At 46.9% G+C, this 13,441-nt stretch overlaps 1 protein-coding gene across 1 annotated transcript; it reads right to left on the bottom strand.

Moving 5' to 3' along the window:
- Positions 1–932: 932 nt before the first annotated feature.
- Positions 933–13,059, bottom strand: GFRA3 (GDNF family receptor alpha 3). Its single transcript, XM_032702764.1, has 8 exons — positions 12,949–13,059; positions 8,912–9,187; positions 8,132–8,224; positions 7,359–7,704; positions 7,171–7,280; positions 5,984–6,118; positions 4,903–5,033; positions 933–4,595 (listed from the first exon to the last, which is right to left on the bottom strand). The coding sequence occupies exons 1-8, from the start codon at positions 12,989–12,991 to the stop codon at positions 4,455–4,457; spliced, it is 1,275 nt and encodes a 424-aa protein (XP_032558655.1). The 5' UTR covers positions 12,992–13,059; the 3' UTR covers positions 933–4,454.
- Between the last annotated feature and the right edge of the window lie 382 nt (positions 13,060–13,441).

The raw sequence follows: 13,441 nt of genomic DNA, 5'->3' as shown, positions 1-13,441 counted from the left end.
GCCACAAAGTCCCTGGGGTAGAAGTAATTAGCCTCTGATCGTATTTACCGGGATCTGTCTCGACGGGGGAAGCAGCTGTGGAATAGCTGCGGGCTGTGATTCCACAGCAGCGCTGAGCGATCCTGTGGAGCTCAGCAGTGCTGGTTGGCTTCCTCTTTCTCCACTGTTGTTCCCAAAAGCTTTGTCTGGTTCATGGACACCTCAAAGATTACTTTGACAACTCTCCTTTTTATTCCCGTGTCAAGCTGTCTACCATTTTGGCAAATAGTGATGAGATTTTTAGGATGTATTGAAAAAGACACTTTCATTCTTTACAGATGCCGAACCTGCAGTGTTTTCCTGTCAACTGAAAGTTACCTTTTATTGCCAACAGATTTGGAGAGGTGTGCCAGGGATCTGTAGCCAGGAATCAGTTTGAAGCAAGGCTCAGCTTTTCCTCATCTGCAACAACATTTTGTTCCCCCTTTTAAAAGGAAAACTGCAGCCACTTGATTCTTACTGAAACGTAGGCACTTCTTGGAGGCAGTGGGAATGATTTTAATGAGGCAAGGACACCGTAACTTTGGGCTTCCAAATTCAAGGCTTATCTCTGTCTTCACCTTACTTATGACCTCGGGCAAGAAACGTGCATTGCTTCTCCCACTTGTCACAAGAAACCACTTACCTAATACAGTTGCCTGAGCTCCCTGCTAGAGGACTATATGAATGCCCTTTGTAAATGCTACATTAGACCACGTTAAGGGATCTAAAGCTCTACCAGAGTTCTAGAAGCAACAGCTGAAGTACCTGACAGGATACTGTCTGTAAAAGTTGTTAAGATTGCTTTGTAAGAGATTCTAACTCTGTTCTTTAAATTTCTTTCCCATAGGGCCTCCAGCAGTGGAGACAAGGAGTGTAGCTTCTATTAAATGCAAAGGAAGGCAGGAGACTTCTAGAGTTGCAAGATAAATTTTATTAGTGAGACTTCACATTATTTTACTCTTTAAAAAATAATATCTACATTACAACAATTAGAGGGTTCCCTTTTCATATATGGTTGCTGAGAGCTCAATATTAAGACTGTCTGGATAGAGAATCTTTATTGGATTATTTTTGTATTTTGTGGATTATATTTTGTGAGACCACATGTGCTCACAGGATGCTGTATTCCACTTTCTGGGAACAGAAGCTGAGGGGGGGGGTTGTAAACTGCCCTCTTGTGTGGTCAGTAAGGACTGGGTTTAGGTAACTGTGCCAGTCTTGGAACATTGGTGGTGCTAACAGAACTGACCTGATACTGATACTGGCATGACATTTCTAGTAGCAGCTATACTTATGCATGCATATATGCTGTGTAGTTGAAAAACTGTGATATTTGGAGATCAGGTGTCAGAAAAGTCTAAGAGAAAATGGGTTTGTACTCCCAGCAGTGAGAGTACCTGTGAATGCAAGTGTAGTTAGCGGTGAATTTCGCTTGCAGTTATTGATGAACAAGCCTAAGAGGCAGCTGTGATTATAAACGTGCACGTGAAAGGGAGGCAGGGCACTTGGAAAAAACCCAAACTGACACTTTTTGCTTTAATTTCAGTCCAAGGCAGGATTTGTCTCAGGATTTGTCAAGTATTTTCCTGTGGTGTAACCAAGGACATGACAGGAGAGTGCAATCGCCATCAATAACCTTCTTAGCAGGGGTAAAGAGCTAGAGGTCCACAGTGCCCTAAACATGAACAACAAAATGCTCATTCCTTTTTCACTACCAACCTGTCTTAGAGCACTGAAGCTGGGAAAGAGGAAAGATCCCAGTGCAGATGAGTAGATGAGTACATTGTGTACCAGTGTGTGTGGTACAGACGGCTCAGGGAAATCCACTCCTTTATACTCACAAATATTCTCTCTGATGTGTGGAATACTGCAAAGAACAACATTTTCTTCTTCACTGTTGCTCTCCATTAAATTCTGAGATGACAGATGCTATTACATTACAGTCAGGAGTCTTGACACATTTCTAGTCCCACCACATGGAGGATGGTCTAATGTAGATATTATATTGTTGTTACTTGGACTCTGTTTTTGTTAAACAATGGTAGCAAACATTCTAGTGCTGTCTCTTGCTCCAAATAGCCATATTTCAGTAGGTAATGAGAAATACCAGCATTAGTACTCCTGTTTTTTAAAAAGACATGGTATTTGTTCCTACTGCACAGAAATAACATATTGCTTCTCTGTGTGACAGAGGAGATCATTCTGCTCCATGCAGTGATTTCCTTGTTCTACCTGCCCAGGAAGTAAACAGAAAAGTGGAAGTGGAAATGGAAATATTAATCCTGCAGAAGGATAATTACTCTGATACATGTGACAGTATAAGATTCTGTAATAAGGTGTCTGACAGTGACTGGGAACCACAGCATATTACCTAGCTGGTGCTTCCCTGGCAACAGACAAAGCACAGGATAAAAAGAATACTCACCTGTTCTGCCTCTGTTCAGGACTGTAATCTTGTTTGGGTGTGTATAGTACTGTTCAGATCTGTTGCCTCTCAGGGTGAGCAATGGGCACTATACATGTGCATGGAGGAGCTGTTTTGAGCCGAGTTTCTGGCTATTCAAAAGTGTAGGCTGGCTGATGAGGCAACTCTTGCACACAATTGATTGCAGACTGTTAACCTATGCTTAGAAATCAATATTCACTTAACACCACATTTTAACAGGCAAACGCAGTACAAACTAACAGCAGTTACACAGTGCACACATTTACACTCGGAATAAACAGGTCATGAAGCAGCACTTGGCAGAGGAGCTGGGGATGGGGCAAGCAGCTGGAAGGGGCAATGGCAACTTGAGTATGTGGAGAGGTACAAGGAGATTTTTGCAACTGAGTGTCCCAGGGGTTTTGTGGTCAATACATCTTCAGTGAGCTATATGCATTCCCTAAGGGTTACTGAGAAGGTTTGTCCTGAGGCCAGGCAAGATCATCTTTTGCTGGGTAAAACTAAATTTACTGGAGTTGAGCACAGAAGTCCATCTTGAACAACAAAACCCAAGTGTGTTGCAAGCTGTGATAATGGATTATATATACGTTGCAAGGGGCAAAACAGAATGGAGCAAGAATATAAACTCTAGTATAGTGTCCTTGATCTGGAATGGTATTTTTCATATACTTAAAAAATGGATTTGAAAAGGGAACTGAAAGTAATCCAGAAATGGTGTTTACCAGGGACTTTATGTGTCTGTTTATTGAGCTTTCTTTGCAACCCACCCTGGAGTACAGACTCCTAGTCTTTATGATATGCTTACCCTTCACAGACTTGAGAAGTAGATCCACACAAACCTCATTAAGTTCAACAAGTCCAAGTGGAAGATGCCACACCTGGTTTGGGACAGCCCTCAATGCCAACACAGAGTGGGGGATGAATGGATTGAGAGCAGCCCTGCAGAAAAGGACTTGGGGGTATGGTAAATGGAAAATTGGACATGAGTAGGTAATGGGCACTTGCAGCCCAGAAAACCATCTTGCAGCCTGGGCTGCATAAAAAGCAACATGGCCAGCAGGCTGAGAGGTGATTCTTCTCCTCCAGCCCACCCCACCTGAACCTGGAGTTCAGCATCCAGCTCTGGGGTGCCCAGTACATGATAGACATGGACCTGTTCAAGCAGCCCCAGAGGAGGCCATGAAAATGAGGGGGCTGGAACACCTCTCTATGAGGAAAGGCTGAGACAGTAGACTTGGTTTGGTCTGGAGAGAAGAAGGCTCTGTGGAGACCCTGTTGTAGGTCTTCTTTCAATATATAAAGGAGGATGATAAGGGCAGATACACCAGGGCCTGTGGTGACAGGACATGGGGCAATGGTTTTAAACTGAAAGAACGTATGTTTTGATTACATATTAGGAAAAACTTCTTCCCAGTGAGGGTGGTGAGGCCCTGGCACAGGTTGCCCAGAGAAGCTGTGGCTGCCCCATCCCTGGAAGTGTTCAAGGCCGGGTTGGATGGGGCTTGGAGCAACCTGGGATAGTGGAAGGTGTCCCTGCCCATGGCAGGGGTGGAACAAGATCGTCTTTAAGGTCCCTTCCAACAGAAACCATTCAGTGACTGCAGGCCCAAGGAGGAGCTCCAGAAGGTGGGCTGGGTGGACATCCTGTGTCAGGTCATCCCTGCAGTCAGAAACCAAACCCTGCACAAGTTCTGACAGAACTCAGACCTTTGTTTTAAACTACTGAGCTGGAACATGAGCCTGGCTGTTACTCACAATGCATACATGGCAGAAGCAGTGGTGAGAACCACATCTGCAGAGCTCAGTGCGAACTGACGCGGGGAAAGTGGGCTGCAAGTACGTGGGGAGGTTTCCAGAGCCTGCTATTCTGGGTTAAGGCTGTTCCATTCCTCTTGTCTGAAAGCCTTCTGTTTCCCAAAGGTAAATCTGTAGTGGGACATGCCTGGATATGGAATAAGATTAATAATATGGGAAGGAAAGATTCCGTTTATGCCAAGTTAATGTTCAGCAACAGGGGCAGGAACAGAGCCAGAGAAGGCCAAGAAGCAGCAGCTCCAGAATGCTCAGAGGAGGCCAAAGGCATGCTGCTGTGTTCAGAGCTGTCTCGCTGCATCTTCCCTTCAGCCACCTGGGAAATGAAAAGGAGGGATGAGTCCCAGTTAGACACATTTATGCTCAAACTTCTGGCTGCAGAGCCTCCAGTTCAGAGCCCTAATGTGAGACCATTGAAACTCCTGTGGCCAGGCATGTGGCTTCCTATTTCTGCTTGTCTGTGAAAGGAACAGCTGAAGGTAGAGTGGTTCAGTGTTCCACATGCACGTGGCATCCCTCGCTTTGATGTCCAAAGTCACACATTTCCAGATCCAAGGTTTTTCAGCTACTGTCTCTAGGCTACTTGACTCACTGCTTTGTGAAGACAACAAAGCAATGCATACCTGGGACATTTCTGAAGCAAGAGATGTGCTGGCACTGTCTCCTTGGAAGCTTAGGGAAGATGAATAAGGTAAGTCTTCCTGTCTTTCTAGAGCTGTCTGCTTCAGGTGCATTTGAGACCAAATGGCATTTTCTGCAAACAGAAGTAAAGCAAGAGTCTCATTGTGCTTTTCTTGTGCAGTCTTGGAGTCTAGTGAACAGAAATCTAGGGAAGCTATTTTAGAAATGCACTCACAGGCTGTGTGGCCTTGATTTAGAAAATATGTATTCTCTGTTCAGTGAATGGCCTGTCAGTTTGTGGGTTTGCTTGTGAGGTTGAGGAGACTGCAAAAGTGTTTGCACTGTACTTGAGGACTTTTGGGTCCTTCTGTGACTTTCCCAACTGTGTATTTTGTAAGGGGCTGATTTTTAGTATCTCAGGTGGGATGTTTAGGTTGTAGATGTATCTACAGTGCTGGGTGTAAGGCTCTTCTATACTGCAGGAGGTAGGTTTAAATATTAATCATTTACATAATGATGCTGGTTTCTTTTATATCCTTTGGAAGCTTTTACAAACATTAAATATTTAAATCTCATTAAGGTATGTTGCTAAAATGCTAGGGAGATAAAAAAATACAGTTGCATGTAACAGGATTTTTTTGTAACTGCTATGCTGCTGAATCTAATTACAGGCTGCCTCAGGAGCTACTTATGTTGATCAAGTAATTGAGGGCCAAAGGAGAGTAGAGGAACGAGGACAGGAGGGGAATCCCAACCCATAATCCTCACAGACGTGGTTACTCAGCAACCTATGGACACAGCACATCTGACCTCCCCTTGTGAAGTTTTTGCAGTGCCCTTCATTTGAATGGTGTTTGGAAACAGCTTCATGGTGTTTGAGATGAACAGAAGTGTTTCCAAAAGACAGAGAAACACTTCTGAGAGCAGAGCCAGGCTGGTCCCATAGGTTGCAGAGGAGATTATGGAGATATTGCAGAAGAAGACAGAACTATACACAAGAGCAGTGCAAGGTAGGATCTTGAAACCACAGGAGTTGAATTCCCCCATGCTGAGCTGTTTCTCTGTGATGTGATTGATGCTTACCAAGGCATTTGTTGCTCTCAAACATGCCGAGTATCTGGTCACACTTCTCCTTCTGGTTGCCGCTGCTCTCACAGGTACACCACAGGGAGACCTCCACACTGGAGTTACTGACATAGTTGGGTGTCATGGGTGTGCCTGTCCCAAACCCCCGGATGAAAGAAACATCAGCAATCATGTCATACTAAAGGGAATGCTGCCCTGGAGGCAGAAGCCTTCCACTGTGATAAGTGTGTTACCCAGGCCAGGTCAGGACTCCCAGCCAGGTGACCCAGGCCTGAGGAACCAATCTGAAGTCTGCTGGCCTGTGAGAAAGTGTGGAGATTGCTACCCCTGACTCAGGCACTCTGATGGTGAGAGGTACTGGGAACTGAAGCTGGTGGATGCATTAGACTGAAGGATGGGAAGCACCTGCAGGGGCTCAGCTGTGGTACGACCATATGGCAGCAAAAGGTGCTCCTGCTCCTTGTGTAGCTGGTAACACTGTGTGGCCAGGTGCCTTTTGCCAAGCAAATACTGCACACCCATAGTGTGCCATTCAGCCAGTGTTCATTTAGCACAAAACCAGCAGAGGCATCTGGGAAAATGGAAGGTACAGTCTATATTTACAGCTTCTGAGATGCTGCTGCTCTTTACAGCTCCTCTCTTGAGCCACTCTGAAAACGTTGTTGGCAGTAAATAACTCAAACCAAAGACGACCTTCCTTCAAACAGCTTGTAGTGCCATGTTCTGGCTGGCCCTGAGAACACATTGTGCACAATATTAACCAACCATTAGGTGTATAAAAGTTGGGCAGTGATGGAATGCAGTGTTTAATCCCTGCTGTGATGGGATGTAACTCCTGCATCACGAATGACTTAGTTCACACAAGCCCAGAGAGCCCCGTTGATGAGGCCCTTAGAGCACTTTGCACCAGCCGAGGATGCAAACAGGTGTTGAGAAATCTCCTGATTTGGTAACAGAGGATGGGACAAAGTACAGCAATAAATGCCAGGGAAGAGCTCTCTTTGGGCTGCATTTGCCTCAGAGGCAAGGGGGAGCACTGGCATCAATCAGTACAGCATATTCACTGGTACACTGAGCACCACGTCCTGCAGGAGAGCAGGATGGTCCTTTACAGCATCAGAGTGTGCCTGCAAGTTCGTGGCCTGAAAGCATCTACCCTGTATGCTCCTGTGGATATCACTTACCAATCATCCCCATGTAAGCCTGCAGGCATGCAGCATGGTTGTGCAGAGAGCAGCCATCTGGAGACGTGTCCGCAGGTTGACAGTTTTGTTGGAAGTCAGCCAGTCGGGATCTGCAGGAAGGAAAATGAGACCATCAGTGTCTACGTTGTTTTCCTCTCTTGGCCAACATCCGCTGCTGCCGGACCTACTTGCAGAAAGGGTCCTCTAAGCATAAGTCCAGCAGCCAGAGGCAACTGGGTTTGGTGTTAGACTGGAAGGAACAATCAGGAACAATAGTTTTCCGGCGTCTTTCCCCACAAAATTCATCTTGACACGGACAGAAGAGGATCCTTTTGGTGAAATCCTCAGGGACTTTCTCAAAGAAGTTCCTCAGCCCCCTGAGGCACTTGCGCCGGTCACACACGTCCTCACTCCCCGCCGCCCTGGTGCAGGTGGAGGCGTAGTCTGTGCGCAGACGGACACACTTCTTGCTCAGATTACAGACATGAGTTTCTTTCAGGCACGGGTTTGTTGCATCTCCCGCTAACTGTGAGCCTATAAAGCCACAAGAAACACAGAAACCATGAGCAGAGCCCCAAGAAAAGATTCTGTGTGGAAGCAGGAAATAGCCCTTTCTTGATGGCCAGATTTGGAACATCAAAAAGAACAAAGCAAATCAGTCCTTGTACGTGCCTGCAGTATGACACTGTAGTTATATTAGTTACAAAAGGGGATTTTTTTTATTAGTTCATGGTAGGGTGCTTGTTTCAGAAAATTGATCATTGTGGGTTATTCCTGGTTTTATGGGCCTGGATCTGTGGCTGTATTCACACTTGATAGCAGGAACAAATTTAGGCAAGTATCCAGAGCAGGTATTCCTCTGATTAAAGGGGCCATTACCCCAAATTGTTCCTAATAACCTTCAGCCTCTGAAAAGGTAAGAGAGGGCAGCATTATATCATGTAACCATTACAATTTTTACCTGATACCAGAGCTGCCAGTTTATTATAATCTGTCTTCCAGTGTTCTTCATTTGCTGGGTTCTCATAGGGAGAGGTCTCCAAACTGAAATAACCTAGGCAAGATACAAGATATTTCATGCAGTGGAAGAAATGCTTTGTGACCAGCTTGCTTATTTACTTGTTTGTTTGTTTATTCTTAAATGGGTATTTTTCTTATTTATGCCTAGCTCTTTCCTCAGGCTGGAGTTCAGAGGTGCTCTGTCTTGCTCAGATCCAAATGCCAGGAATGGTTCTGCTGGAAATGCAAAGGTACTAGTGTGTAAACCCAGCACTACATTTTGTCTGGCTGGAATTTGGTCTAAGTCATCTGGCATTTCCAGCCTCAGTAGGAGTGAGGAGCTGAGCAGCACAGACAGGCTTTAGTGAGAGGTCAAGTAGAAGCATCCCAGTAAAAAAAGCAGCAGCACATTCAGGGATGCCATGACAGTGTGTGTCATAATCACAAGTGCCTTTCAGTGATGGACAGATAGGACCATTTTGAGGTATTTTTTACAGCACTAAATTTAACTGCCTCAGAGTAGCTGCCTTTATATCTTAGAGTCCCTGGTGTATTTGAAGGGCTGGTCCCAGACCCGACCAGTTTTCTCTGCTTATCAAACACAGCAGTAAATTCTCTTTACTAGATGTCGTTCCAAAGCAATACCTGCAGTGTTGGGAAGTGGCCTTTCACAGCTGTTTTCAGATGGGGGGCAGGGGCAAGCCTTGCTAGTACCTTGTAAATTCCTATTTTTTCATCTCACCATCTGTCATGCTGGAGTGAACGGTCCAGAAGACACGTAAGCAGTGCTCCTGTCTCTTCATGCGCCGGTGACACTTGCAGTGCAGCAAAGAGCTGTTCCCAAGGTCCAGCTCTGCATTCAGACATCTGACCCTGCTATCGTGATCCAGTGGAAGGAGGCGAGTCTTGGCCAGGGCACAGTTTTCCAGGATCCTGTACGTGGCATTGCAGGTGGAGTCCGAGAGGCACAGCCGCTCTGCCACGACACAGTCACTCCTGGGCAGAGCCAGGAGGTCTCCTGCTCGAGTGGAGAAAAGATTGTTAGGACCCCAGTCAGGATGAATGCCACACAAGCACCTTGTCATTGTTCTGCAGGGATCCTTTCTGAAGCAAAGACTCCACGTGAGAGGCAGAACTCGTTGGGGTCTTTCACATGGAGTAGTAAGGAACAAGAGCTGTCTCCACTCAGAAACAAAAGGATGAGTATTTATGAAAGAGGCAACAGAAGGTCAAATAAAATTCTCGAAAATAATTTTGTTTAATAAAACCTTTTTTTATCACCCTTAACTCTTTCAACCTGGCTCTGTATTTTATGGAGCAGTAAATCCCCGTGAAACATCGGGGTTGCTGAGGCCTGCTTTGAAGAAGCTCTTCTGTCTGAGCAGCAAGAACTGCAGTGCAATAAGCACATAGTAACACCATACTGTGTGCTGTGAGTCAGTGCTGCTGCAATTACTAAAGTATATGCTGGTCATTAAGAGATGTACTGAGAAAGCCATTTATAGAGTGTAAAAACAACCACTTTACTGAGCTTGAAAATATAAGGATGTGTATTTTTTGCATAAGAAAACGAATCCTTAACGTAAGATGCAAGTAGCTTCATCTAGAAGTGCTGATATGCAGTCATTTTAAGTATTTAAAACACAGTCCCTGAAATCCCTGCCAAAAATGCAGATGAAGGCTTAGCCTGCCAGCTTTCACCTGTTGGCTGATTGTAAACCCTTGCCTATATCTCTGTGTGTACATATATTTGTGTGACACATGCATTGTATACCTATATACAGACACGTGCTACCTTATGTAGAAGTATTAAATAATCTTAGATTAAACAATATAATCTTTAAAACTAGTTTTTTTCTCAGCTTTTCATTTTCTTTATGGACTGTTGTCTCCTAAGGGGTGATACCTAACACTGCCATCCAGAGGGACCCAGAAAAACTTGGCATGTGGGCCCACGAAAACCTCATGAAGTTCAACAAGTCCAAGTGCAGGTGCTGCACATGGTCACGGCAATCCCAGACATGAATCTGGACTGGAAGATGAACATACCGAGAGCAGCCCTGCAGAGAAGGACTTGGGGGTTCTTGTGGATGAGCTGGCCATGTGTACTTGCAGCCCAGAAAGCCAAACACATCCTGGGCTGCACCAAAATTGGACTGGGCAGCAGGTTGAGGGAGGAGATTCTGCCCCTCTGCTCTGCCCTCCTGAAATCCCACCTGCAGTGCTGCATCCAACTCTGGGGCCCTCAGCACAAGAAAGTTGTGGAACTGTTAGAGCAGGGCCAGAGAAGGCCACAAAGATGCTCCAAGGGCTGGAGCCCCTCTGCTCTAAAGACGGGCTCAGAGAGCAGGGGTTGTTTAGCCTAGAGACAAGAAGGCTCTGAGGAAACCTTAGAGCCCCTTCCAGAGCCTAAGGGGTACTTCTAAAAAAAAGAGGGAAAGCAACTTTTTATATGGGCAGATAGTGATAAGACAAGGGAGAACAATTTTAAAATAGAGATGAGATCTAGGTTAGACGTTAGGAAGAAGTTTTTTACTCAGAAGGTGGTGAGGCCCTGGCACAGGTTGCCCAGAGAAGCTGTGGCTGCCCCATCCCTGGAAGTGTTCCAGGCCAGGTTGGATGGGGCTTGGAACAACACAGTCCAGTGAAAGGGGACCCTGCCCATGGCAGGGGGTGAAAAGAGATGAGCTCTAAGCTCCCTTCCAGTCCAAGTTTTTCTGTGATCCTGTGATTATGTTGTCACAGGTAGGTGAATTCAGTCTGTAATCTTCCTTCATTTCTGCAGTTTATTAACCTATGTTTACAGTACAAGTACAATGAAGTCTTAGAACAAGACAGTTTGCTAAAAACATTATATATAACCTAGTATGTTTCTTCCCTTCAGGTCAATATTGCTTGGCTGGTTTTAAGAAATGACTGTGCTGAGCCTTACATCTACCTTTAATGTTCTTTGGGTACATCATCTTACCCATCATTCTTTGTTCAGCAGGTGCAGTAGTACTATATCAGTCTGCCTTCACTGCAGATTAGGAAAAAATTTTGGTAAGCTCATATTGCCTGATGTACCATCTTCACCATCTACCTTGTTTTCCACTCCCTTCCCTTTTGCTGGCTTCATCAGTAGGCAGCAGTCTGCATAATTCTATGCCAGTCTGCTTCTCAAACTTTCTACTTTTCCTACAGTCCAGTAATACTGCATAGGTACCTTTGTCTCATCTGTATAAATTTCTTTATTTTTCTATCAGCTTACTGTACTTTGTAGTTCATCTGGCTCTTACACAGAGACTCAATGACTTTTTAAGCTCCCTGAAAAGTCTCTTGTCAGAAATAGTTTGTACTCAGCACAGTGGGTTCAGGTGAAGCTGCTTTAAACCTCAGACTTAAAACAGACATCATACAATAGCTGTGCATTGTTGTAAACCCTGAAACTTGACAAGTTATTTCAATTTTTTAAATGAAAATATTCCAGATAACAATGTGAAAGAATAAGAAAGCTAATTCTTTCCTAGACCTATGGTCTAGGTTGCAGAACATGTTAAAGACCACATGGGTATGGGAATCTCTTCCACAGTTAAAAAAAAAGTTAAAAGGTAATAACCAATTAACAGATTATTATTTATACCTTAGAAAAAATGGATAGGTAATATAGTATATCTTTTTTCTCCCTTTTCACTCAATGGCCTGTCATATAGATATGTATATCCAGTTGCCTGTGGTGCACTGTGGTATTGAAAGAGAGGATGATTACAGAAGGGAAACCTTTCTGTAAACAGTTAGCAAAGAAGAATTGGCATTTGAACATGGGAAACCGGGGGAAATCTATCATAACCATGTGGCTGACAGTGCTACTGAGGTCTAAGTGCAACAGCCCATTTTTTAACAGTCATTGTGATATTCAGCTTTTCCTGAGTGTAAAGCACTGACATCCCATAGCCAGGGTCTAGGAATGCTTCAGAGCCATTTGTAGTTTCTATGTTCCCAGTCACATCAGCCACGAAGGCTGCACAAGAGATTAACTGGAAAGAGGAATAATTTCAATCCTCATCTCTTGTGATTTGGCAGTAATAGGAGGCAGAGTGGAACCATCAGCTGCATCTCTGCAGGAGCAACTTGGATTGGTCTCGGCAGACTGAGCCTCTCCTCGGAAAATTATGGGCCCAGAGCACTCCAGAAAGGGCATGCATGGGGGGTAGGTATCAAAAACTGCTCTGGCCGAAGCCAGCGAGAGCGCGGCGCAGCCGGGACCCGCTCAGGCGCATCCTCGCATTGTACCCGTCCGGCCGCGGTCTGGGATCGGCTCCGGCATCTCCCCTCGCTCCTCAGGGATCGCCTCCAGCATCGCTCCTCACCCCTCGCCCCCAGGGCAGACCTTCCCCTCCCCAGAGCGTCCCTCTAGTTTGGTCACAGCCACATCGGCGGCTCCCCGCTCGGGCAGAGCAGCAGCCGCCTTTCCCGGTTGGAAACGCGAATTCCGACGCGCCGCCTGCGGCCGGAGCAGCCGGGGGAGCACCGCGGGGACCACCGTGGGAAGCGCCGTGCATATAACACCGAGGGGAGCACCGTGCATATAACACCGAGGGGAGTACCGTGCATATAACACCGCGGGGAGCACCGGGGGGAGCGCCGGTCACCCGAACGGCCGCGACCCGGCGCCGCCCGCAGCCGCCCCGCAGCGGGACCTGTCCGCCCGGCGGGAGAGGGACGGGGACGCGCCGCCTGCTCTGCCCTGCCCTATCCTGCCCTGTTCTATCCTGCCCTGCCCGCCCCGAGCCCCGTTACCGGCTCTGGAGAGGAGCAGCCCCAGCAGCAGCGCCGGCCCCATGCCCGCTGTCGGTGCCTCCGAGCGCCGGGGCCGCCGCTCGCCCCCGGCCCCGCCTCGGCTCTGCCGGGCCCGGCCCGCCCCGTCGAGGTGCGGGCGGCGAGCACCGCCCCCGGCCCGGCCCTGCCCACCCCGGGGGAGCCGCGGGGCCGGGCCGGGCCGGGCCGGGCTGGGCGGCTCCGAAAGGAGCGTTTGTTTATCGACTCTTAGCGCATCCCGGTACCGAGGGCAGAGCTGTGACTGCGCACCTTCGGGGGCGTACCTGGGCAAAGGACAGTTAAGTGTCAAGCAGAGGGAGTGTTCTTGGAGGCGAGAGATGCTGACTGGCTTTTGACTAGATTCCCCTGCTGCTTCTTGGCTTTGTTGTGAAGGGTGTTGTTTCACTTTCTTACCTGTTGCTGGCTCCGCCTTGGCGGAGCTGCCTGTGCGCACCCAGGCATTTCCGAGAGCCCA

This window comes from Chiroxiphia lanceolata, chromosome 15, assembly GCF_009829145.1.
Source record: "Chiroxiphia lanceolata isolate bChiLan1 chromosome 15, bChiLan1.pri, whole genome shotgun sequence".
NCBI classification, from domain to species: domain Eukaryota; kingdom Metazoa; phylum Chordata; class Aves; order Passeriformes; family Pipridae; genus Chiroxiphia; species Chiroxiphia lanceolata.
Note: the sequence above shows the minus strand (reverse complement) of the source record. Positions and strands in the feature narration are given on the sequence as shown.

Coding starts and splice junctions, on each gene's coding strand:
- GFRA3 (XM_032702764.1), bottom strand. CDS start 12,991: ATGGGGCCGGCGCTGCTGCTGGGGCTGCTCCTCTCCAGAGCCG. Junction 7,281..7,358: donor TTAGAGGACCCTTTCTGCAA/GTAGGTCCGGCA, acceptor TCCTTCCTGCAG/ATCCCGACTGGCTGACTTCC. Junction 4,596..4,902: donor TTGCTTCAGAAATGTCCCAG/GTATGCATTGCT, acceptor TTCATTTCCCAG/GTGGCTGAAGGGAAGATGCA.